The 25,353-nt window shown below is 47.8% G+C and overlaps 2 protein-coding genes across 3 annotated transcripts in view; one reads left to right on the top strand and one right to left on the bottom strand.

The window, feature by feature from the left end:
* TMEM104 (transmembrane protein 104) overlaps positions 1–22,013 on the top strand; it is a 42,580-nt gene extending 20,567 nt beyond the window's left edge. For both annotated transcript variants that reach the window (XM_014308483.2, XM_031059991.1), the window contains exons 8-9: positions 6,488–6,581; positions 18,455–22,013. In XM_014308483.2, the coding sequence (XP_014163958.1) occupies positions 6,488–6,581; positions 18,455–19,215 (855 nt within the window). In that variant the 3' untranslated portion in view covers positions 19,216–22,013. The remainder of the gene's footprint in view (positions 1–6,487; positions 6,582–18,454) is intronic.
* Positions 22,014–23,536: 1,523 nt separating this feature from the next.
* GRIN2C (glutamate ionotropic receptor NMDA type subunit 2C) overlaps positions 23,537–25,353 on the bottom strand; it is a 12,484-nt gene continuing 10,667 nt past the window's right edge. The window contains 1 exon segment of the mRNA XM_031059927.1: positions 23,537–23,567. Coding sequence (XP_030915787.1) covers positions 23,537–23,567 — 31 coding nt within the window.

The raw sequence follows: 25,353 nt of genomic DNA, 5'->3' as shown, positions 1-25,353 counted from the left end.
CTGGCTCTGTAGCTTGAGATATGAGCTCATGTAGGACAGAAACATGGCCTTGTCACCCTAGTGAAGGGGATGAGAGATGGCAGAGGGGACGCCACACTCAAGATCCTTTTCCCTTAAGATGTTTTAGCTGAAAAGCCCTGGGGCCCTGGCAGGAGTAACTGGTGCCCACCTTGGGGTAGCACTGCAGTAGCCACAACTTGAAGTGGGTACAGAAGAGCTTCCAGAGGCTGCAGGTGTGTGCTTGGGGGAGCTGCAGGTAGGTCTGAAATGCCATGAAGCTCTTTTCTTTATCTAGGAGTTCCAAACAAGAGTGGGGAATGCACCATGCATTTAACATTTCTCTCCAAAGTCAGCCCTAAAAATTCCCTAAGGATGTGAACAGAACACCAATTCTTAAGGAATTACTAAAGGTGATAGGTCTGGTTCAGCCTTCCAACCAGGAATAAAACCTCTGACCTGTGCCCATGCCAATAAATGCAGTTTTGCTTTTTGGACTTTTTTCCCTACGTGTGACACGCTCTAGTGGAAAGCACCTGAGGTGGGAACAGAGTATCCCAGTTCCCTGACATCTTGTTTGCTCTCTGTACTTGCGCAGTCTGGTTTTGTTGGATTGTTTCATCTGTCCCTTCTAGTGCTCATCTGAGTTGTGAAATAGCTCTGAGCTCAGGGATGTCTTGCAGAAGCAGAGCAAGTGTCAGAGTTGCCACTTCTGACAGCATGTAAGAAATCTCTGCTTTTTCCTGCCGTGCTCAAGGAGACTTTCCTTGCATCTGAGCACTGAATCAAGCAAAGCTTCCTTTGGGAAGTGCTCGTCCAGTCAAGCCTGTGTCTTATTGGTGTCAGACTTTGCTGTGGGAATGTTGTGTACCCACAGTCCAGTATCAAGCACTCAACCCTTGGCTTCCCTGCAAAAGTGTCAAAGTCTACCAAGGAGAGTGATCCATTTTATTAAACCAGTGACTTTTTTATGAGCTCTTATCTTACCCCTCTTTAGAGTAGGGTTATTTGCTGTGCTGTCTTGTGGGGCAGCGGTACCATTGCTCAGCAGCTGTGAAATCTAAACATCAGTATCTGCAGAGATGGCGCTTGATACCATCCTAAAGTGGAGTTTGTGTGAGATGTTGTGATTTCTGTCAAAGGGAAGCAAGAACTCCAAGGAATTAGATGGTTTGGGGTGGGTTGTAGGTTTGAATGAGGGTGTAAAAAGCAGGGGAGGAAGGAAAAGATAGGGTGGCTGGGGGCCCAAAGGGAGATGGATATCTAAGGAGCGAGCGCTACAACGCTTCTTCTCCATCTTCACATTAAAACTGAGGGATCATTGCTCTGTTATTTGAGACTTAGTAACTTCTCATTGGTATAATAGCCCTGTGCTGCACAAACGATTTTATTCAAAAACTCTTGCACTTTTTGAGCTGCTTCTGGCACATTTGTTGCATTTAACAATCATGGCCTCACTTTGCTCAGGTACATACCCTGCTTCCACGCAATCTTTCTGAAACTTTCAAGGTTCTGAATCAATAAGAAGCAATAGCTACTGGTTTTAATTTGCTACTTGGCAAGCACCAAAAACAGATGCAATTCTTACAGATGAGTTTGTGTAGCATGAAAACAAGCAAGTTCCGATGACAGTTATGAATGAGGCTGGTTTTTCAGATGGTCCTCTTGCAAATATATGCAGGCACTAGCCATAATGCTGTAACCACTGTATCTAATACATGAATCAGCCACATTTTGGATGCTAATTGTGCTTCCTGAGCTATATTGGCTGCTGCTGTAAAAGCCACATGCTGAGCAGCAGATGAAAGCTATTGAACTGTACTGGTTCAGAGTGATAGATGGACCCTTCAGGTCAATAAAGACCCCGTTTGGTCAAACAGCCCTCTGACTGGCTTAAAGCATGTTTGTGTGGTCTGAAAGGCTCCTGGCATTAGCTGGCCATCACTTAGTGGTTAAGAGCTGTCTTGGTGGTCCTCTTGGCTGCGACTAAGCTGATAAAAACCAACCAGATGTCCTATTAACGCTTGATCTTACTCTTGCTTTTAGAAGATAATCCAATAAACAAGGTTACATAACCAAGTTTTAACATAAGAGCTTTAATAAAATATACTTTTAGAAATATATAAATATATATAAAAATATATTCCAGGCAACGGTAAGCCCTAGTTAGTTCCCCCGTGGCAAGAAGACTCGAGTTGACCAGCCTGCTTTTTCATTTTGAGATACCGAGAGCTGACAGGTGCAGAGGCTGGGAAAGTGGTATCAGCTGAGTTGCAGCTCAGGGAAGATCCCAAACCTTGGTGCCTGTGTTGCTGTGGCTTGGCTTGGTGGGAGAAATGGATTTGAAGACCCTCCCAGGGGTTGAGCAAGCTGATGTGCTGCTTGTGGCTCCTACTAGCCTGCAGGGAAGAGTGTAATTCAGGGTGACAAGCTGCTGTTCTTTCTTCTACCCTCACTGGTTTCTCATTTTTTTGACTGGAAATGTCAGTAAAAGCAGCAAAACCACAGTCTTTTTTAGTCCTTAGCGTGCTGGATTTTCATGCTGGTTTTTTGCAGGAGAAAGGAAGAAAAATAAAGAATTTTGCATTTACTTGCTGTGTGTGGATTCCACATACCCTCCACTATGAGCCTGGTGATTTACCTGGCCTTTCCCATTTAATGGAGGAGCTTGGAGGGAAATGAGGGAATCATTCTTAATAGCCAGCCCTGTGCCAAAGCACTGTAATGGTTTCTGTCTGCCATCCTGTGAATTTAGACAGCATTTAATAGGTTCAGTTCTCCTCCTTAGCTGAAGGACGCATTCCTTTACCTTGTTTCAGCTTAGTAATGAATCAGCCCCCTATGCCTGCTTGTTTCTAATAAACCATTTCACTAGCAGAAAAATCTTAATCAAAGTAGACTATGCCCATTCTGCCTTGGGTGGGTTTATTTGCTGAATCTTAGGAAGAGGATGATAAACTCCTAGAAAATACCTCAGCTGACTCAAGAGGTGAACTGGAAAATTTGGGAGGGATTTTTCATGTGCCAGGGCTCTGTATATTTGACTTCTGACAGATACTGTACTGACTGGTACAGTTTTCCATGTAGATTTTAGATTGTTTGAATTACATGTATAATGAAGTACTTTGTGAATTATTTCCCTCTGGGAGAGACTGGAGCTTGGAAAACATCAGATAGAAAGTTTGGGTCTATGTCTGAGGTGCTTATTTGGGCTTCCTTTTTCCTTAGGGAGAAGTTATGAAACTAATTAATTTAATGTGTTGGAAGAGGATTTGAGGTGTCTGGCACAGCGAGGTAGAGGAAGTAGACACTCTCCTGCTAAGCACTGTGGTCTCTTCTCATCCTTTTGGGGATGTGTTTTTAAATAGAGTTCCAGCCTTGGGACTCCTGATGGTTGATGGTGAGATTAGCTCTAATCCAGGGACTGAGTCCTTGTCCTCATGTCCTGGCTGCTGGTGAGAAACCGGCCCCTTTTTCCTGCCCTGTGCTCAATCCTGTTGAGCTGCACACAGTTTCACTTCAAAATGATGTTGATCTGGATGTTTAATATCCAGTTCTGCTCAGGCTTTCTTCTTCCAAGCAGTCCAGTGTGTTCTGAACTTCCTTTCCTTAACAGTGGTTGGCACAAATCCCTGCAAAGCAAGGCAAACTCATCTCATTGCAGGTCTTAGCATTGTTTGTATTGATCCATGGATATTCATCTTTGACCACTAATGGGTGTCAAATGGAGAAGGGAATAAATTTCTATTGCATTAGAATTAATCTCTTGCTTGGCTCTTTTGGACCAGGATCTGGTTGAGAACAGAAGACACTGATCATCCTAAAGAATGGGGGGGACATTCAACCATTCAGGCACAACTTGTATCTCTTCCCCATGAGTTAAGCAGTAATGGCCAGAGAAGAGGAGAGTTTAAAACCTTGCTGAATGGATTTGGTTGTTTAAGGTGCTCTGCAAAAAGTGAAGAACACTCAGGTTCTTCCAGTACCTCAGGATGCTTTTCTACAGCTGAGCCCCAAATCCACCTGACATGTCTCCTTTCCTCGGTGGGTGAGACAAATCTGGGTTTCAGACCCAGCTGCTTTGGTGCTTGGTGATTTTGTGTTAATCCTTGCTATGGTTTGAGGGGTTGTTTTGCCAATTGGTTCTGGAGCATTCTCATTTACAGCAGACACCTGTTCCTTAATTATCACATCCTCAGTCCATCTCTCTGTGTTCGGAGCTTTCTGATGCAGGAGCGATAAACTGATTTGAGGGGAGGCTGTGTTGAGCAGTGTTGGGAGAGAAAGTTGAAAGAGATTAGTCACAAACTCAAGAATACTTGTCAATAAGACAGTTGGTGTCAACTTTTGTTTGCTTTGGGCCCTTGCCCTACATCACTTTTTAGTCAAAAGTTTCTTTAGTCTGTTGGAGTTTGTGCATTGCTCTAGGATAGAGTGGCAGTCCATAGTGGGCAGGTGTTGTGGTTTAACATAACTTGGTTTTTTATTTAAAGAGAAAAGAGTGGAGTTAAGGTCCCAATTAGAATAAAGGAACAAGAGAGAGAAGAGTAAAAAAAAGGTTTGTAACTGGCTGGTTTGCTTCTATGTTAGAACCTCAAGTCCCATAACTGTTAAACCTGATTTGGCTCTTAGTCTTGCCAGTTATGCCTGTGGCATTGTATTCTGTGTGATTTCAGCGTTTCATCCAACAGCTATCAATTGCTTCACAAATCTGAATTCTGTGCATGCTTCCTGTCCTTTTTTTTTTAAATCTGAGCAGTAAAAGCAAGACTTGGTGTAGGCAGTGGTCTCGGATCAGAATATATCCCCACCAAGCAACATGTCAAACCGAGAGTTCTCTCCCCTGCTCCCCTTCTGGGTTTACTTTCATCACCTGAGAATACTTCTGATGTGAGGCATTTCTAATTTGCCTTGCAGATATTCTGAAACTGTCTCAAAAAAGGTTTCTTGGGGTTGTGCTAATCTTAAAATAGCTTGGATTGTGTTCTGTCCTGACTCTGTTGGTGTCGACAGAGACCTTGAGGCTTGGCAGACCTGCCCCTCTGAGTCCCAGTTCTTCGCTTCTGGTGACACCTTTTCTTGAACTGCTTTAAGAAGTCATGGAAAAGAGCAATGTGTAAATATTAATGTTGAATATTTGTCTTTAAAAATCTCTTTGGGATGCTCTACAAACCTATGCTGTGTGTGCTGTGGCTTTCTAAGCACTGCCTGCTTAGAGCATTTGGACCTGTTAGTGTATTGCTAGCTGATGCCATCCCATGGAGGACAGGCAGGGCTCTCTTCTCTTAACACCCATTTTGTCCCCCTCTTACAAGTGGCTTCTCTCAATCTCAATGTTCAGACTGCAGCCAGGGTCTGTTTCTTCTTGCAGTGAAGCCTTTTCTCTTCTCTCTGGGGTAGGTAAGGCTTGAGTGCTGCTTTGAGCAGAAGTGACAGCGCTGCATAGGACATGTCACCTCAGGACATGGGGCTGATAGCATGGTTGCCTTGTGTGCTCTAGGAGGTGCTAGAAGAAACTCTCATGGGAAGCTGTATAGTCCAGATTCCTAGGGTGGATCTTTGTTGGATGTATTTTGCAGCCCAGCTGGAAGACATGAAACAGACTGGTGCTGCAGTGTACCCCAGTTTAATTTTCCCCACCCCTGGAAGTCTTCAAGGCCAGGTTGGACAGGGCTTTGAGCAACCTGGTCTAGAGGAAGATCTCTCCCCATGGCAGGGGGATGGAACAAGATCATCTTCAAGGTCCCTTCCAACACAAACCATTCTGTGATTTATGAAACACTGCTCTCTTAATAGACATCCAAGAGGGGAGTGAGGAAGTTCTTCATTGAAAAACCTTTACTTTTCACACTGAATTAAATTCTCTGAGTATCTCTTTGATGACTTTTCCCCTCATTTTGCACAGATTTTTAGCTTCCAAGAGCTGAACTTTTACACTGTAGGTTCCCACTATCTGTTTTTAGGGTTATAAAAAACCCTCTATGTTTTACACAGGTGACTTAAAGCAGGGGGGGAAAAAGTTCCAGGCAGACTTGGCTCCATTGCTGTTGAGCCTGGGATACCCCGAAGCCACCCCATCAATGTTAATAGAAGTAGACTGGTAAGGGCTATTGCTATTCATACCTAAACTGAGCATGTACTTGGGCAAAGAGGCCAGAGTTTAATATTTAATGTTCTGTAAGGCTGTACTGAGAGCTTTTACTGAAATGTGTCAGTAAAGGAGTGCTGTAGCAGTGATAGCAAACGGCTGAGAGCCAAGAGGATCCTGAGCTCTACTTCTGCCCAAGGCATGTTCTCTGATACCCAGCGGCTTACTTGACCCCGTGTCTCAGCCAATTTAGCTGTAAAATTAAGCAACAAAGAAAGCTTCATGACAAACAGACATGTCTGGAGGTGAACTTTCAATGCAAGCTTTGCTCTTCTGATAAATTCATCTTGCTGGCAGAATTTCTGGTTTTTAATCTAATGTGTGATTTTGTTGTCCTTCCAGGCAGCATTCACGCTCCTCCTGGGTCCTTTCACCTTCTTCAATGTGCAGAAGACCAAGTATCTTCAAATCATGACGTCCCTCATGAGATGGATAGGTGAGTCTTGGCAGAGGCTCGCCCACCTCTTTACTGTTGATGGAACCCGAGTCACGCCACTGACACTTCTCTTTGGCATGATCTTCTTGTTTGGAAGCAAGTGCTTGTCAAAACAACCTCTTTGAGGACAGTTGTGCAGGCCTAATAAATCTTTGAGGGGAAAGGTTTTAGTCTAGGATGAAATTTCTGATTAAAACAAAACAAATTGTTCTCCATCAGACATGGCCGGTAAGTGAGGTTTTAGTCTGGTTTGTGTGAGAGGCAGAAGATGTTTGGCAGAGTCTCCTGCCTAGGTGCTGGCTGTGATACCCACCAGTTGGAAGTTTCTTATTCTCACACATATGCACAACAGACTTTGGACAATCTTTGTTTTGATCCGAGAAAAAAAGGCATTTCTTTCGGACTTTCCACCCTTAGTTTTATCATCTGCTTGTATTTATTTTCCTCGGTCTTCCTTTATGGTGAGATGTGCTGCATTGGAAACCCCCAAACCAATGTGTGCTGTCCTTGGGAAGTCCTGCTCCTGTAAGTTCTTTCTAAAATATTGCCAAGAACTTCTGGGAAGACAGATCATTCCCTTAAGGAAAGTAAGACATCACTCCTGGTTTGGTTTTTTTTTCCCAATGCCATTGTCATTCAAAGATGCAGCTGCCTCATGTCTGTCTGGCTTGTGTGTGTACATGCTGTTAAAGGCTGAGAGGTGTGTGTGGGTTGTGGAGGTTTATGTTCAGGTTTGTCTATTTTGGTGTCACTTAGACAGAGTGACTGATACTCAGGGCTAATAAAGAGCATTTCTGCAGGTTAATGGTCAACATTTTTGCAGGTGAACAGTCTCCTGGTGTGTAAATCCAGACCATTCAGACACAGAATTAGCTCTGTTTATATGTATCCCTGGAATAAGAAGAAAAGCTGCATCTCTAACTATTTCCCATTACACACATACTCTTGTCCAGACTGCAGCTGGGTATTGTCCCTTCTCTGTGAATTCATCCTGTTTGGAGGTGGCTGGCAGTCACTGCAGAGGAATAAAGATCCTCTGTTCTAGAAAAATCCTGAGATGGGGTTAAGCAGTTGACACCCAGGAAAATTAAGTTGGATTTTAAGCTCTCAAGTCTAAGATGTTGAACAGTTTGAGTTAATGAATCCTGACTTTGGATGGTGCGAAAATCCTGAATGCCTGTTTTTCTCCTTTGTTGTCTGAGCACATGAAAGGTTTGAAAGCCCCCCCATTCTTCAGAGAAAGAAGTTATCTCATTAAGGGGTACTAAAGGAAATGAGGAAGTTTTGCATGGGGATTTTTGGTTGTTTTTTTTGTTTGTTTATAAGAGTGATCTCTGCTCAGCTGACTGGCCTGATTCCATACACCCTGCCTCCTCTTTCTTGGTGAAGACATCAGTCAGACCTCATCCTGTCTCTGTGACAGGCTGATGCCTGCCTCATCTGCCATTGGTTTCCCTTTAGCCAGCTCCTTTCAGTATGAGGATTGCTAAACCTTGGTGTGATGGCAGAACTGTTCCTCTCTTTCATGGCTTGATGGAGAGGGACAAAGGCAGTGTTTGGAGAAGTGTAGGGGAAATTCATGTTTTAGCCTGATTGATTCCTGCGTCAGCACGCTGGGGAACAGCTGCCCCAGATAATGATAGTTAATGACCCTGACAGCACCTCAGTGGCTACTTAGAAGAACAGATTCCGTATGTGTACAGTGAGGGATAGATTTATTGGGAAAGACAATTTGTCAAAAAGCCATGTGATACAGGGAGCAGAGAAAAAGCTCTTGCTGCAAATCCTGGGGTAAGGATCAGTCCCATACTGCTGAGATTTGTCAAACTGGCTTCCCCCAAGTCCTCACATCACTGCTGTCCCCTCCTCCAAAAGCAGGGCTGTGAGTTAAACACAGGTTGGTGTTTAGAGAGCTTAGATCCTAAAGAATGGTCTTGGGTAGTGTTTTGTGGTCTTCTGGACTTTTCCTGCCTGCATGCCAATGGCCAGATGTGAACTCTTTGTCCTGGTATTAACTGTGCCTTTCCTTCACCTTCCTTGGGTTGGTTTTAGCCATGTGGTGCTGAGGGTGGTTCTGCAAAGCACTCTGAGCAGCAGAGCAACACTGCAGCTTCCCACATACCTGTTTATTGTGTGGGGGAAAGAAAACCTTCCCATGTGGACAGTGGCTTATTCAGCTTACCTGTGCTCATTGGCTTGCTGTGGATGGGAATCTGACCCATGCTTTGCATCATGATTTGAAAAAAAATCAAGCCTCCCAAGCTGGGAGGTCAGTACAGACTTTGCAATGTGCCTCTCACAGGACCCACTACATACCCTTCTCCCCAGCCCGGTGGAAAGTCCCTGGATTTCTGAGCAGAAGAGGCTGATGTAAAGCAGCACTGCCCCAGGTGTACTGGTGATTCAGATGATAGCAGCTGAGAGGATGGTTCTTGGCAGCAGAGAGAGCTAGCTGTGTGTGAAGGTCATTTCTGCTGGTGTTTGTAACAGTGTCAGCCTTGCCTTTGAAAGTTGCTTCCCCTCTTTCTCCTGATCTAAGTGATAATCGAATGTCACCAGCCTCTTCCAGAGCCTTATGCTCATCACAAGCAGCACATCAGCTATCAAAGCCTACAGCAGTCTTATTCCACACCTCACAGATAAAAAAAAAATCATTCTCTCTCTGAAAAATAGGCTTAAACACTGGGATCTGAGCTGGAAATTTAAAATGGACCAGTTCAAAGAATGTGGAGATGTTCCAGGGATCAGCCCTTTATCTGGCATCCTCCCAGGATAAGGGACTAAGCCAGGACAGGCACCTCTGAAGCCTCTATAAGGAGAAAGTTGAAGGAGGAGCTTGCAAGCCCAAGTGTTGTGCTGCCAGAGAGCCCAGGCAGATGGGCTCTCCCTGTCTGGGCCTGTTGATCACGGACAGCTCATCTGGAAGGAAGGCTGGCATGGCAAGGCACTTCCCTGCCAGGAGTGATAGGAGCACAGAGGGTGGATCTGTGTCTCCAGGTGGAGTGGGGCTGGTGGCAGAGAGGGCTTCCAGAGGAATCGAGCTGTTGCCAGTCTTCTGAAGAGCAGCAGTTACACACTTGGCTGCAGAACTGATTGTCACTTGGCATTGCTGAGTGCCAATGGTTAAATTAAGTGCAGCAGTTGGTGCTTGAACTGCTGGCCTTACCCTTGCTTAGAGATCTCTGTTCTGCAGGAGCTGGCAGATGAGTAAGTCTTTGCCTACCCAAGTTCTCATCCCTTTCCCGATGCAGAAGCTCCTCAGAATGCTTTGTCAGCCTTTTGCAGGTATCTAAGCTGCCTTGGGAGATAGAGCAGAGGCACCCTAAGGGGTGCAACAGGGAGCCTGCCTGCTGTGCTTCTCTGGAGAGAGGGCCAGTCATGAAATATCATTTGGTTTAAAGCCTGACAATGGTGCCTACAGTGAAGCCTTGTTTTGATTTGTGGTTAGAACCTTGTTGGCTCACCCAGATCTGGGGCCATGTGAGTATAAATTCTTCCTGTGGGGTGGGGTGAGGAGGGTCCTTCCCCAAAGTGTAATTCCTGCCTTTCTTTCAGCTCTCTTCCACCTCAGCCTCAGAAAAGTGTAGAGCTGTTATTAGATCAATTCCTTTACCAGTTTTGGAGCCTGTTTCCAGGTCTCTTACAAAGTTATTGGAGCAGAGCTTCCTGCAGAAGGCTAAACCAACTGAGCCATCAATAAATTTAGAGCTGTTGGTATTTCCAATTCTGCTGTTTGGATTTCAGAACCTTTTTTTTTCCTGGAGGGTTTAAATCTATGGTGGCAATGGATTGCTCTCTAAAGAGACTTGCTTATCTAGCTGGTTTTTTTCCCTCTCATTTCTTCAATCCTGATCAAGTGGGTACTGTTAGGGGTAAGCTGCTAAAGGGCACACTGTGCTGCAACAAGAGAGACCGATCCAGGCAAGTGCCATACACCTCTCACAGCAGAGGGGATGCAGCTCACTGGGGCACAGCCCTACCTCTTTATTATTGGATAATATTGGATAATAACTGACTAGCAGTATCATGGGATAGGGTATGGATTAGGAAAGATAACAAAAGGACAGAGCTTGGTGGAGCTGAGCAGCAAACACTGGGCTATTGTGTATTAAGCAGCTAACCCGATTAATTGCAGCCTGTTGCAGCCCAAGATGTCCAGCTCTATAGGTGAGGACTGCTGGCTCTAAAGACATTGGTAGTGTGATTATTGCTGCTGTTATTAAATTGTCTCTGCCAAATGTTCCCAGACAGCTCCCACATGGGGCCTGTGCTCTGTGTGCTGCTCATGATGCTGTATTGTAGTTATTAGAAAGTATTGTATTTTAATGAAGAGATAGTTCATAGAGTAATAAACTTCTGGGTTTGGTTGAACAGGCTCAGTTCTCTCTCCCTATTGGATCACACCACATCTATTCAAGCCCTTGAGACAGAGCCTTCACAACCCTGCCCAAACAATGATCTCACAATTACACGCACAGGAATAAAATGTCTACCCCAGCTCTTTCCCCTGGCCAATAAGGTGGAGGGAAAGCAAACAAGAATTTCTGGGAAACCTGTGTTAAACCCTTCTTTTCTCCATTCCATCCCCTTCCAGGATACTTGGTAGGAGGCTTCTGGGGCAGAAACTAGAAAAGGCCTGTCCAGAGCATGCTAGTGGGGCTGACTTTCTGTATCTGGTGGTTTCTCTGGTAGTTCTGCTCTTTCCACCAGAGCTCTGCTGTTTATAGCACTGCTCTGCAGAGAACTGGTCTCAGACCATCTCACCTTGTGAGCAGTCTCAGGTAACTGGCACTGCCATCCTTAGCAGCAGAGCTGTCTGTGCTGGACTTGACTCGCTGCAGAAACTGGAGTCACTGTGCTACATCCCTTCAAGTACTGAGACTGAGAATTACAGAGGAGGCTGATTTAGGAGGGGGTGACAGTTATCTGAAGTCCTGCACTTCCAGTACCCTGCTGAGAAATTAGCCTGCTAGTACCCACAGTCCTCAAGGTGGGTGGCCTCTTTTCAGATCAGAAATTGAGCTTTCTGCAAATAGCTTAAGGAGGGATCATTGTGATCTCTGCCCCTCTCCTTTCACACTGCAGGGCATACAGGAGGATGAGGGAATTGGACTGTAAATCAGGACACTGTTGCATGTTCATTCTGACATGCTGCTTCAACAAAGTTACTTCATGTTCTTATATCCCTTTCGGAGCAGATGAAGCTGCTGCTAGAGCCCGGGGTAAATAATTCACTAAGAGAAGTGAATATATTTATGAAGAGTTAGTTAAAATGCTGTGCTTCTGTCATGCCTGCTTTTGGGATTGTCGGCTGAGGAGCTCATTTCAGTGCTGTTTGTGGGAGGCAATGGGGTGAAGCAGTGCTTGTGTGAGAGGAAGAGCCTTGTGAGCTTCAGACACAGATGGAGAGTGATTTGCTGTTCTGGACGGGACCACTGAGATCCTGCCTGAGGAGCTGATGCTCCTGAAAAGAACACTAGAACACCTTATTCAGGCAGCAGCAGACACTGATGGGCCTGAGAGCTGAAGAAGGGGAGCCGCACATGTAAGGGCATATTCAACCCTGCAAAAGGGTCTGGATGATGGTGCCCACTCAGGTTTTCAGAGTGGGGCTGTGGCATGAAAAGCTGCTTTCTGTTCAGAGTGGATGTTGGTGGAACAGATGATAAAAAACTTTGCTGTGTAGGGCCCAAGGCAGGATGGGCAAGATGTGGGTAAGTCTGCAGCGCACCTGGATGTTATGGGACATGGGTGCTCTGCAGCCAGTACTTTCCAAAGCATGCACAGCTGTAGTTCAGGCTCACAGTGACACCAAAGCGTGTATTATTCCCTTCTCTCAGAAGAATAAATTATGACATGGACAGAGAAGTGACTGTCAGAGCTAATAGGCCAAGCCAGCAGCAGAGCTGAGAGCAGAGTCCTGGTTGCAGAGGTTTTATGATTCTTCTGCCAGAGGTGACTGGCAGAGAGAGGACCATAAAATTTACGGGTAATTTCCCCCCAGAAGCAAACAAGCCTCACTGGCTCCTCTTTCCTTCCCATATGTTGAGAAAAAGCATCTGTGATAAATGCCCAAGTGCAAGGCCATTTTTCTGCTCTGAGCTGTTGCTGGTGTGCAGATGTCTGTGGGACCAGCTGATGTGGGCTGAGATGGGGCAGCTGTGCTGGTTTCATGGCAGGCGTTGTTAGCACCGTTGGGGAAGCTACTTGTAAATCTTGGTTATAGTATTGCAAGCCTGATGAAGAAAAGCAGGGAAATGATGCCCTTAAAGCAGAGAAGCTCCACTGAACTGCTTTTGGTTGCCAAAAAGTCCTGGTAGTACTTTTTAATGGAATTTCCCTTTGTGAAGAAAAGAGGCTCCACCTGGTCCAAGGCAGCAGTGTCTGAGCTGGCTGCAGCAGGAGCAAGCCAGGCTTGGAGGAGTGGAGGTGCCTGAGAGGCTTCTTCTTGCTTTCTTGGTAAGCTGTGTCACATTCTGTGTATAAGCAACAGTCCTCTGCCCTGTGGACCCTCCCTCAGGCTTTGGGGCAGGGAGGGTAACACTGTCCAGACAAGTCCCTGCTCTCCATTAGAGGAAGGAGCCACAGTGATATTCCACAACTTTTGCTCATTCCTTTTTTCTGGGAAGTAATTTCCCTCCTCTTTTCCTTCTGACGTTTCTCTCTGGAGAATTCCTGTCTTCTATGAACATATCCATCTTGTTTCCCCACAGTCTCTGCACTCATAAATCCTTCATCTTCCTAGAGATGGTGTTTTAGGCTCTGTCATTGTCAAATCCGATCCTTAACTACTCCAGCTCCCACATCTAATGGAGCAAACCTGGTTTTCATGTTACCTCTTTACTGTCAATTCATATAGAAACCCCCTCTGAAGGTTGGAGAAGTTAATCAGTTGCTGCTCTGGAGTTTGTGGAGAACTGGAGGTCATGAACAAGTGGCAGGATATAGCTTCTGCAAGAGAAACTAGCTAAATGAGTTTTAAATTTAAAAATCAATGTCTTAATTTTAGGTACTTTGTTCTGCCAGCATGTTGGACTCCAGCTGTGCTTTAATACTTCAAATGACAAAGAATCCAGAATGCCTGGTGATTCCACAGTTGTAGTGGGCTCTTCAGCTTGCCCACATCACTGCTGGAAGCCAGATGGCTCTGAGAAGGGGCTCCAACATCCTAGAAAGACATCAGCAGGGAAGTAGACAGCACAAGTGTCAGGTGGGGATGCAGAAGGTAGAGCTGTCTTGACGTGTTCCTCGCCCGTACAGTGTGTACAGAGCAGATGCTCCTGGTTTTGTGCCCTTTCTATGAAAAAACTGCCTAATGTTAAACTAAATGAGATCTATTCTTCTGTTTAAGAGTGGCCTGCTGTGTTTTGACTTGATACAGGATTGAGGTGGGGAGAAATTTTCCCCTTTCCAAAGAGACTGGGTTTAGGAAGCGCCTGAAAACGTCTTCTTCCTGGAATCCATCATTGTGCCTAATGTATGAAAAGGGAAGCAAGCAGCCTGCACTGGGATAGGGTGATCCATTATCATTATTTCTTGGCATATTGATTCTCTGCCTGGACAGGAAAGCTCTGTCACGGCGTCAGCCGGTGGTGACGGATGGCCCTGCCACAAACGTGTCATGGCACCAGCTCAGACAGATGAGTGGGGGTAGGGGAGCAGCCAGGCGTGGGGTGGCTGCACACCACTGCCTCTCTGGGCCCTGGAGCGGGGGGCAGGCAGGCGTGGGGATGTTCTCTTCAGGCTTTCCTTGCAGAAGGAGGAATGGGAGTAGCGACAGGGCCGGAGAAGATGTGAACATCTCACAAGTACCTTGTCTTGCAGGGATGCAAGGGGGGGTTAAACCAGAAGCTCATTCTGAGCATCAGTTCTTGCAGGAACCTACCATGACAGGGGAAAAAAATGTGTTTGAAGCTTGGAGTTATTTTCTTTTCTGCAATAGCCTTTCTGCAGAGAGATGAAACTCATGTACAAACACCATTTTTCATTTACAGAGGTGTTTTCTCTGACTCTGTAAAATGATCCTTAAACTCAGAATGGCTAAATTATCTTCTCTGCTTCTCTGCAGCTCTGTTATGTTTCTATCAAAATGCACAAAAATGTATTTCTTAATATCCCCAGACTCACATATTTCCCAAACTGTACTACTTTGGATGTTGGCTCATCCATATTCATCCTTACTTCACCTGCAAGAACCAGAGCAGAACTGCCCTGTCTCTGGATCAACATCTCCTGAGTCAAGCAGGAGAGGAGCAGTAGCTGACTGCAAGGTCTGCTCTATCTGAGAACATTTGTTCCTCAGATAGTGAGGGGAGCAAAGAGAGTCTGCAGGAGAGGCAGTTGGATGGCTGGGATGAGATTCATCACAATTTGCCTTTATGGCATAGCCCCTCTTTATTTTTTTCCTCAGGCTCGCTTAAATCCTTCACTAAAAATTATACTTGAACATCTAGAAGAGACAACATGAGACAAGAAGTGGCCTCTGTGCCTTGCTGACCGCCAAGCCTGTGGTTTGGGGGCTTGGAGTGGGTTTAACACTGTGGTAAAATCAGGACAAGCAAACCCCTTGACTGCTTTTTAAGCATTTATATAAAACAAGGCTTAAAGCAAATTTTTCATGTAACCATCTAACAATCCAAGGTGCCATCACTGTGAACCTTGCTTTGTGGCTCTGGGTGCTGTTGATCATGGTCTGAAGGTGTTTCATACCTGGAACACATTGCTTGTGTCCTCTGTTCTGTGTGGAGAGGAAGGCATCAAGGGTTTTTTGTGAATCCATGTCTTCACCAGGATTCTTGTGGTGAAGGAATGCTGTTGGACAGCTGATGTGACAACAGTAGGTGACATGAAATAGTGTCATGTGACTCTGCCTTCAGCCTGCTGTCCCAGGTAGGGGAAGTGAGTGGGAGTTTTGTGTGTGCCTGAGGATCTTGTGCTGCCTCTTTTCTGCTCAAAGCTGCCTGTCTGTCAGCCTGTCATCTTCTTTCCATTTTGACTTATCATCCAAACCATATCTAGGTTTCAGAGTTTCATTTTTTGGCTCACCTCCTCTCAGGGACAGAGAGATAAATTTGACAGGCAAGTGTTTTAGCTCTCCAGTTCCAGGAGTGAGAAACTCTTCTGCCACAGGGACTGAGAGAAAACAACCATGGGGCAGCACTTCTGTTGTCCTTTCTGAGGCTTGAACTGTGCAGGGGGTGTTTCCAGTTTACTCAGCACCTTTCCTCTCAAGGGTCTTGAATCTGCAGTGCACCAGTGCTCAGGCAGGGAAGCAGAGCTTGCCTTGTTCGAAGCAAAACTAGTTTGGATCTTAATATTGGATCCTCACTCCTTTTAATTATAATAAATTTCTAAAATGCATATTTAATGAAAAACAAATATACCAAATTCTAGTTGCATAAGCCAAAGACCATCCATCATTTAGGGAATCCACAAGAATTCTGCTCCTTCAGTGTTCCCTGCCAGAAGAGCACATGTCAGGGCAGAGGAGAGTCTGTGGGAGATGCTTCAAGGATGGGGTGCTGCCTGCCTGAAAGTTTCCCTGGCCCTATTGGCACTGATGCACCTGGGGCTTTGAGCCAATGGTGAGAGTGGGTTTGGGGGATGGAGAGAGATCACTCATTACTGTATTGACCAGAGCATGAGGAGATCCACTGTCCTAGTGTGCAGGGGGAGAGCTGTGAGACTTCTGAGTCACATCTTAGCCCAGGTACAGGACCAGCTCAGGATGGGGCTGCAGAGCCTGACCACCTCTCCCAGGCAAGAAGGAAAGGAACAGTCTCAGCCATTTCCAGAGCTGCCCAGCCTGCTTTGTCATATTACTCAGGGCATCTTTTCCTCTTCCTTGTAGCCTGTGTAATCCCAGGGAGTGCAGCCATGTCACATCACCTGGAACACAGCTCTTCCTGGGTCTCTTGCTGAGCAGATATGGCTGGCAAGCATCTCCCCTCCAGGGAGCAGTGGGGGAGGCACAACAACTGTACCCCTGTTCTCAGTGCCCCTCACCTGCTGGGCTTGAGTGAAGGCAAGGGGAATTGCACGCCCCCAGAGCAATGAGCTGTTGCCTTCCATAGCTCTCTGTGACTGCCCTTGGGGGAGGAAGTAGAGCCTAGCACTCCCAAAACAACCTGGCCTCGTGGTATGATGAAGGAATGGATCTGCTGCTGTCAGTGTGGTGTTTGGGGAGGGCTGGTAGACATGCCCTGTCACTGGGAAACAGCTGGAAGCAAGAGGTTTCCTGAGGCAGCACAGGGTGAAATGCAGCATGTGGCTTGGGAAGGGTTCAGCATGGAGCTGGTGTTTGCTGCAGGAGAACGTGAATTTCTGAGAGAGGGTTTTGGGGAGTGCTGGGGGTATATGGGAGGCAATGTTCAGTGAGAATAATCTGATATTTTTGTGCACAAGAGAGGCAGCATTCACTAACTGGTCTGTAACTGTTTTCCCTAGTCCTGTCCCTGGCAGGGTTTCCCATCTCCTGTTGTGGGGAGCAGAGCTGGGCACAGAGCAAGCCCGTGATCTCGTCACCCCATGGTGAGCCTGCCCAGCTCCTAGCACTGGTGCCAGCCTCCTATGGACTTGAACTGTGCACTGCTCTGTTTAATTCCTCTGGATTTATATTAATGACATTCAAAGTTGTCTCTAGTAGTTGTTTCAGCATTTTGTTGATTTTTTCATTACCTGATAATTCACGGCTCTGTTCCTGTGCCTCAGACTGGTGCAAGGACAGCTCTGTGCAAGCCACAGTGGCTCACCCATTGCAGCACCAGACTGTAAATCTCACTGCTTGCTGCCCTGCCAGGCAGGTCCTTTTCTCCCCATTACTTGTTAACTCCAGCAGCTGATGATCATCTTTCCTAGGTTGACGTAATTTTTGTGACACCAGAATTAGTTTTCTACTGCTTTTATATGCCATGGTAGGAATGAGAGTCTCACAGTAACGGGTCTGGCTCAAATTTCCACCCTCAGAGTAATAAGGGCATTAGCCCAATCTCCTCAATTCATATTGTCCCTGGCATGTTGTTATTTGTAATAAGCTTTGTAAAATGTTGTTAGGCTTTTTCCTGACATAAGTGAAGGGTAGACAAGCAGACATTGTGTCTAGAAATGATGAATTTTAATAGCAGTCTTTCAGTGCTGCTTTAGTCCCTTCCAGACTGGCTTCTCCACCCTGGGATTAGCTACAGACAGCCTGTTCCTTCTACCCAGGAAATGGCTGGCTAGTTCTTGCTCTATCATGCTTGACAGATCCCAGGGACAGGAAAGCTTGCTAGTAGCTGCTGCTTCTGTGCATGTAGGGGAGGTCTTGAAAACACTAGTCCAGTTAGAAATGTGTAGGACTATTACTGGGGTTGATTGGAGCCAAACATGTTTCAGCCTTTTTGAAATGACAGTATTTAACCTCTGTGTGTGTGTGTGTGTGTGTGTGTGTGTGTGTGTGTGTGTGTGTGTGTGTGTGTGTGTGTGTGTGTGTGTGTGTGTGTGTGTGTGTGTGTGTGTGTGTGGCAGAAGCATCCATGGACCAAAACCCTTGAGGGCTTAGGGCTCACCAGCCATGTCAGCCTTCTGCTTCTGAAGGGCACAGCACAGCCCTGTGCTCTTGGGGGTGGGAGGGTGAGTCCCTGTGAGAAGGAGACTGGAGGGAGATGCCTGGGCCCATTCCCTTATCTGCTGACTGGCACTGACAGCACATCACGATTAATTCCTGTGCACCTTGCCTTTAATGTAGCACCCTCAGATAAGGTGGTGCATCAAAGAGATAAGGAGATGATCTTGCATAGCAGGAGAAAGCCGGTGCCAAGACTGCCAGTGCTGTGGGAGGAGGTCATGAGGAGCATGGCCCTGGGCTTGACCTGAGACCTTCTCTCTCTCTCCAGCTTTCATCCTCATGATTATTCTGGCCCTCATCCGCATCAGCAGAGGCCAAGCTGAAGGTCACCCGTCCATGGCCCAGCTGTCGGGCATCCGCAATCTCTTTGGGGTGTGCGTCTATTCCTTCATGTGCCAGCACTCCCTGCCATCCCTCATCACCCCCATCTCCAAGAAGAAGCACGTCAACAAGCTCGTGCTGCTCGATTACATCCTGATCTTGGCCTTCTACAGCCTCCTGTCCTTCACTGCCATTTACTGCTTCCGCAATGACACCCTCATGGACATGTACACGCTCAACTTCACCAACTGTGAGATCGTCAGCGTGGCCTTCATTCGGTACTTCCTGGGCCTCTTCCCGGTCTTCACCATCAGCACCAACTTCCCCATCATTGCAGTGACCCTGCGCAACAACTGGAAGACCCTTTTCCACAGAGAGGGGGGCACCTACCCGTGGCTGGTGGATAGGATTGTCTTTCCTGCCATCACGCTGATTCCCCCAGTGCTGGTGGCTTTCTGCACCCACGATCTGGAGTCCTTGGTGGGGATCACGGGAGCCTATGCCGGGAATGGGATCCAGTATCTCATCCCAGCTTTCCTGGCCTACTGCAGTCGGAAGGACACCCAGCTGGTCTTCGGCAGCGGGACGGTGAACAAGCACCTCTCCCCTTTCCGGCACAGCTTCTGGATTGTGTTCGTGCTCATTTGGGGTTTCTCTTGCTTCATATTTGTGACTGCAAACATTGTCCTGAGTGAGTCAAAGCTCTGATGAGGGTAGCAGCACACTCCCTCTGGAGTTCCAGAGACTTCAGCATTTCAGCTCCCCCTCTGGAACTGTGCACTGAGGGGGAGAGGCAGTATGAAGGGAAGTTCCAGGCCGTTGGCTTGGTGACACAGACTTTCTTCACTCCACTTTGGGTGTGGGTGGAGTGGACTCAGCCTTGTTACACTTCTGGTTCTCGGACAAAGCCCTGGGGCTGAGCCCTTGGCAGCCTGCACCAGTGTCTAGCCGTTCCTGCCTTTGGCTCTGTCAGAGCAGCACATTCTCTGTCTGTCCCTCTGTGGTTCTCTGTGTGCTGCAGGTCTCAGCACACAGGAGAGAGACAGCCTTGGCTGCATCACTAAATGTCCCTTCTCCCAAAGGCAGGAATGTGCTGTGCAGAATCCAGCAGGAGTTTGGGATAACTGAGTCTCTTCTTTCTGCTGAGACTCCTTCAGACCAACCTCCTGTGCCAGCTGAAGGAAAATATAAGCGTGGAAATAGACCTAATTCAGAAGGAAATAATTTTGTGCTGTTACATTTTCTTTTTCTAGAAGTATTATCATGTTTGTGCACATTGCCTGGAATAGGGGATCTTTTGCTTAGAGCTGGATTTCTCCAGCCTGGGAGTTTACATTCACATTTCCATCCTGTTCTCCTGTGCTGTGACAGCTCAGTTGGGCAGAGCAATGCCCCTCTGCATGCAGGGATACAGCTCTTCCCACTGGAGGGGAAATCAGCCTTGCTTCCCTCAGCACCAGCACGCGACTCGGAGCTTTCCACTGGCGGAGCCCTTCTCCCTTTCTCAGCTTTGCCCGGGGCTGGGACAAGCAGCCAGGCCCCGAACTCCAGCGGCCGGGATCGGGATCGGTGTGGGCTGGGGAGGTGCTAATTACCCAGTCCTGACACGCCAGAGGCTTCGGCTGTGCACACTGAAGCGTTCCCGGCTCCCGCGTTGGGTAATTAGCCTTGAAACAAGGTGGGTGTTAACTCAGGGGAATGAGCTGGTGCCAGGAGGAAGCGGCTGTGCCCTGGCTCAGCCCTGCCTGCAGCAGCAGAGCTCCCGAAACAAGGGAGCAAAACCTGAAATCCTGCTGGAACTGGGCTTGACCCTGTCTTGTCTTTCTGCACAGGGTTAAGGTGGGCTTGGGGCTGCTCCTGCTCTGCTTCTTTCAGAATTGGGCTGCTCCTACCTTAGGCAGCTCTAGGAGAGGCTCTGCTTTTAGGATGACTGTGGTCACTGTAAGACCCCACTTTGTCACCGGGTCCTGTGTTCAGAAGCCCTGGGGCACATATCATAAGGGGTTTCCTGACAGAAGAAAGAACTTTAAAAGTTTTCACCTGAACTATTTAAAACCCCCTGTTATCAAAGCAGGTTCAAAACCAGGTGCACATCAGATCCTCCTGCCCTCTGCACTTGCTGCAGTATTAAATGTCATCGCTCACTAAAACAAGCTTTGAACTGCAGCTCTTTTTAATCAAGCTGTTTTCAAGTAGGACTTTCTGGTTTCCATATGACCTGAAGTGCTCCTCCTGGGGGAATATGCAAGTACCTGGAGCTGTATAAAACCACTTCATAGCTTTTAAAGCAAAACCCCGCACCTCTCAAGCCTGAGCACCGCCACCGTGTCCTTGCTGAGCTGCCTGGAGAGAATCTGGAGAGACTGTTCATCTTCTCTCCAGCTTGATCCTAAACAGGCATTTGCAGCCCCTGCTAGTGGGTTTAAACATCCCCAAGTGCTCCTGGAAAGCTGATGTGGTATCTTCAGTACCAAATTAAGAAGGTATTTTAGAGGTATCTGCTGCTGGTGTCTTTTTTAGGAAGCAGTAGTTTGGAGGGCAGATTCATGGGGCAGCTGAGCTGGGAGCCACCTGCGTGGCAGCTGGGAGCTAGGCAGAGCTGGAGGGAGAATTGAATGCTGATGAAATGAGCCTTTGGAAGCTGGAGAGGCTGAGGGTGCTGTTCCTCTGCATGAGTGTGCAGATGTGGTTTCATGGAGGGGCTGAGGGCTGTCTGCCCTGAGTTGCCCATGCATTGCAAGGCCCTTGGCTCAGCTCCTGCCCTCCACATGCCCATTGCAGTCTCTTGCCTTCACATTTCATTGCAGCCAGGAAACAGGGCTGTTCTCTGTTATTTCATCTCCTTTCACCCTCCCTTCCCTTCTCAGGAAGGAGGGAGCCCAGCCTGGCACCCTCTTTCCTGCCATCTCTTACATTTAATGATGTGCCTTCTCTTCCCTGGCCTGTGTGTCCCCCTCTACCCCTCCACAATGTGTGACAGTGACTTCTGCGGGGCTGCACCTCCAAGAGCTGCTTGGATCCAGGTATTGGATGGAATGGGATGCTGAGCACTTGTGTTCCAGCCCCAGCCTTTGCCATGGTACCTTACTGTGCTCCCCAAGGAGTATGAGTGCTTCTCAAATAAATAACCATGAATTCCCAGACATCTGCTGTCCTTGCACAGCAGCAAAACAAATATATCCAAGGAATTGGGGTGATTAACAAAAAGAAGCTCTACAGCAGAGAACATTTTTTTATATAAAACATGATCTAGCAATGCCTTAAAAATTACTGGAGAAAGCAAGAAGGGAATGGTTCAGTGCAGCCAGCACTGGCTGAGGGGACACTGGGTGACCCCATGGTGCAGGGCACGAGCTCTCTCCTCTCACTCATCGTGAATAAGTCTATTTTTATTTGGCCATTATCAGCAGTAACAATTCATTATTGCAGATTCACACGTGATGCTTTATCCTGACTGTAATTAGTTTTTTAAAAATGGGATTAAAACCAATAAAATGCACATTATACATCTGGTTTAGTCTGACTTCTTTTTCCATCCCTTTCTTCCTCATGCTTAGGCATGGAGCAGCTATTCCTGGAGGGGATGGCCATGATGGATGGGTCTGCAGGCCAAGGAGAAATGGCAAGTGGAGAGGGTAATGGAGACCCTCACCTCATCTCTATTAGCCTACTGCAACTCTGGGTGCTAGCTGCAAACTCAATTAAAACATCTGTACTTCCCCCTTCTCAATTACGGCTCCTTACACTTAAAGCCAAACAAATTGAATTGCTCCGCTGCCTCAGGCTGCAAAGGCAGTTTCTGCCAGCAAATTTATTATCACCATAAAGCGCAGCTTGATTTATGTTAAAATATTAAAGCAGATCTTTATGATGGAAATAAACACTTTCTACTGTGATTCTCTCGAAGGACCTCACAAGCAGCAGCGGATTTTGGGGCTTGGGCTGTAAATCTGAGGCCAAACTGGCATCGGGGAGGAATTCAGTCTATTGCAGCACTTGGAGGAGCAGTGGCCAGGGAAAGAAAAACTTTGAACCTAAGAAGAAGCTTTAGGCAAAGCTTCACCACCATCAAGGAGCCACGTGTCCCTGAGGGTATTCAGCTGTTTGGAGGTTTGAGGAAAGTGCTCACCAGCCTTTCCCCTGGATGGATTTGGCCAGCCTGGGAGCTGTCAGTGGGTCAGGAAAGGGCACCTGCTGCAGGGTCACAGCTGGGGAAGGTTTTGTGCCATGGCTTTGCCTTGGCAGGAGGCAGGAACCAGGAGGTGGCTGCACCTGCTGCTCCCTCAGGCATCCTTGGGCACAGGCCTGGCAGCTGTCGCCAGCGCCTTCCTGGCCCCATATGGTTTGTGATTTAACCAGTTCCCTCTGCCCTAACCTGAGTCACCATCTCCCCCCAGCAGCACCAGTATATCCTTGCCATTGGAACCCCTTCCCAGTGGCTGACCTGTGCTGGCCTGCTTTGTTCCCCCTCTCCTCATCAGGATGGGTCTTACGATGCTGAGCAATGGGGCAGAGAAAATAGGATGTGCTATGGAGATGTCAGAGCTGGCAGAGGCAAAGGGTGGGTTTGGGAGGACAGTGCCTGCCCCCTCTGTGGGGCTGAGCCCCAGAGTTGGGTACCCAGCAGTGATCCAGCCTTATTTCTCTCTGCATAGCAGCCCACAGCCTCCCAGGGTACCCTGGGTGCCAGAGCAGGCTGAATTAAAAAGTGATTGATTAGACAATTTCACCAAAAAGAAATAATATTTCTCAACGTCTGTTAAACACTAAATTACCCAGCCCCTCTTTGGAAAGCCTAGCCAGAGGGTGCTTCCAGACTGCTGCTTCCCTGAAGGTTTGTCTCTGGTGTACCCACGAGCAGGGAAATTCTGCAGGAGCAGCTTGGTCCTTCCTTGGTCCTTGAAGGTCACAGATCTCACCTGCACTGGACTGGTCATGCCCCAAACCTCCTTTCCCACCAGTGCCCAGTGCCTGGCACAGAAATGGGAGAAAAACTCTGCTTTTCCATCCCATTGGCATGTAAAGATGATTATGCAAATGCCACCATGGTGGCCAGGGACCTGGGCATTCGCATGGGGCACCCAGAATAGCCCTGGCCGTACACCAGGTGCTGACACTCAACCCTGGGACCACCTCTCCAGGGAGCACCCCCTGCACCCCATTTGCCCTGTCCCTTGCTGTCCTCAGTCTCCTGCAGCAAAGCCCTTCCATAAAACATGAAGCAGCTCCATTTGGCCTCTGCTGAGTCACCAGGGACATCACTAATTAATTTAAAACGTGGGTTGGGAATTTTTGCTACTTTTTTTTTTCCTGCTCCCCTTTGCTGTCACAGCCCCAACCTCAGCTCAGGTTTGACTGCAGCTGTGTATGCTGGCTTCCTCAAGCCAGAGAGCCACAATTTGAGGGAAGGTTCCCAAGGCCACACTGAAGCTTTCTGGGGACCAGCCTGTCACTCCAGGGGGCATCTGGGGCACTCGGCTGGGAAAAGCTGCCCCAGGTGAATGCGTGCCATCACCTGTGGCAGCCTGGATGAATACCCTCCTCTCCAACCGGATTTATTTATTTATGGCTTTTATTTATACATCAGCATCTCCCACCCTGCCAGGAGGCTTGGAGGGGCTGCCAAAGCCATTAAGAGACAATTGCAATGATAAATAAGAAAAGGGAATTAAAGCACCAGCACCAGCGTGTGATGGCAGCCAGGCTGGGGGATGGGGGGGATTGGCTGGATTTAACCCCAGACAGATGGGTTGATGCATTGATGGACAGATGGATGGACAGACAGATATTGCCAATGCTTTTGAGCCTGGACTACACGTGGCCAGGCCTTTCTGGATCTCCTCGGGGTTTTGCAGCCATCCCTGGGGCAAGGCTGGATGTCCCAGAGCAGTCCCTGCCATCCTCCCCTCACTGTTACCAGCCCCAGCTACTTGGTAGCTGCCAGCAACCCCCAACAACTGTGTTTTAATAGAAAGGAAAATAAAAAAGAAAAGAAAAAAAAGAAAAGTAAAGATAAAAGAATCAAAGTAAAGCTCTGCTCTAGAGCCGCTTCCCGAGGAGACATTTATGGAGGAAGGTGATGCCAAAGCTGGGAAGAGGGGCTGAGGGTTGGCATCTCCCTGGGACAGCCTGCCAGCCAGTCACGGGCAGCTCCGTGTAGTCTTGGTGGTGCTGCTCTGGGATGGGGCTGGAACAGCCCGGCAAAGCCGTGGCTTTAGCCCGGGGCCCCGGAGCCTCAATTTCCATTTGCCAAAGACCCTCTCCCCTGCCTGAGGCTCCTGTGAGTCACGGCCGCCTCTGGTCGCGCCCCAGCCCGGCAGGGAAAGGGCTGTGTCAGACGTACATGAAGAGAAGAACTAAACCCGGCTCATCTATCACACCTGATTTATGGCTCCTTCAGCCTGGGAAGGTGGGAGGAATTTTTCCCTTTCTCATTCCCCACAGCACACCTTCCCGGGGCTGCTGTGCCGAGCTGGAGATCCCGGCCAGGCTGCCCAGGGTCTCGCCTCCAGCGTCTGCACAGCCTGACGGCTCCTAATTAATCCCTCGGAGCAGTTGCCATTTTTCTTTTCCATCTTTCCTTTGTGGGGACGAGCCTGCGCCGCGGCTCAGCAGTAACGGGACACGGACGGGGAGGGGGTGCACAGGACAACGAATATTCATGGGAATCCATGATGCCAAGGGCAGCCCCGGAGGATGGAAGAAGGGTCCCCAGGCAGCTGAAAATGTCTTTTTAATGACCTGGACATGGTGTTTCGAGTCCTTTGAATGAAACCAAAACGCGACGGCAAAACGGCGGCGATGCGTTTGGCGTCCCCGATGCCAGCCCCGCCTGTGGGAGAACTC

This window comes from Geospiza fortis, unplaced genomic scaffold, assembly GCF_000277835.1.
Source record: "Geospiza fortis unplaced genomic scaffold, GeoFor_1.0 scaffold244, whole genome shotgun sequence".
Lineage (NCBI taxonomy): Eukaryota > Metazoa > Chordata > Aves > Passeriformes > Thraupidae > Geospiza > Geospiza fortis.
The sequence above is the reverse complement of the archived record's forward strand: the minus strand, read 5'-3'. Positions and strand labels throughout refer to the sequence as shown.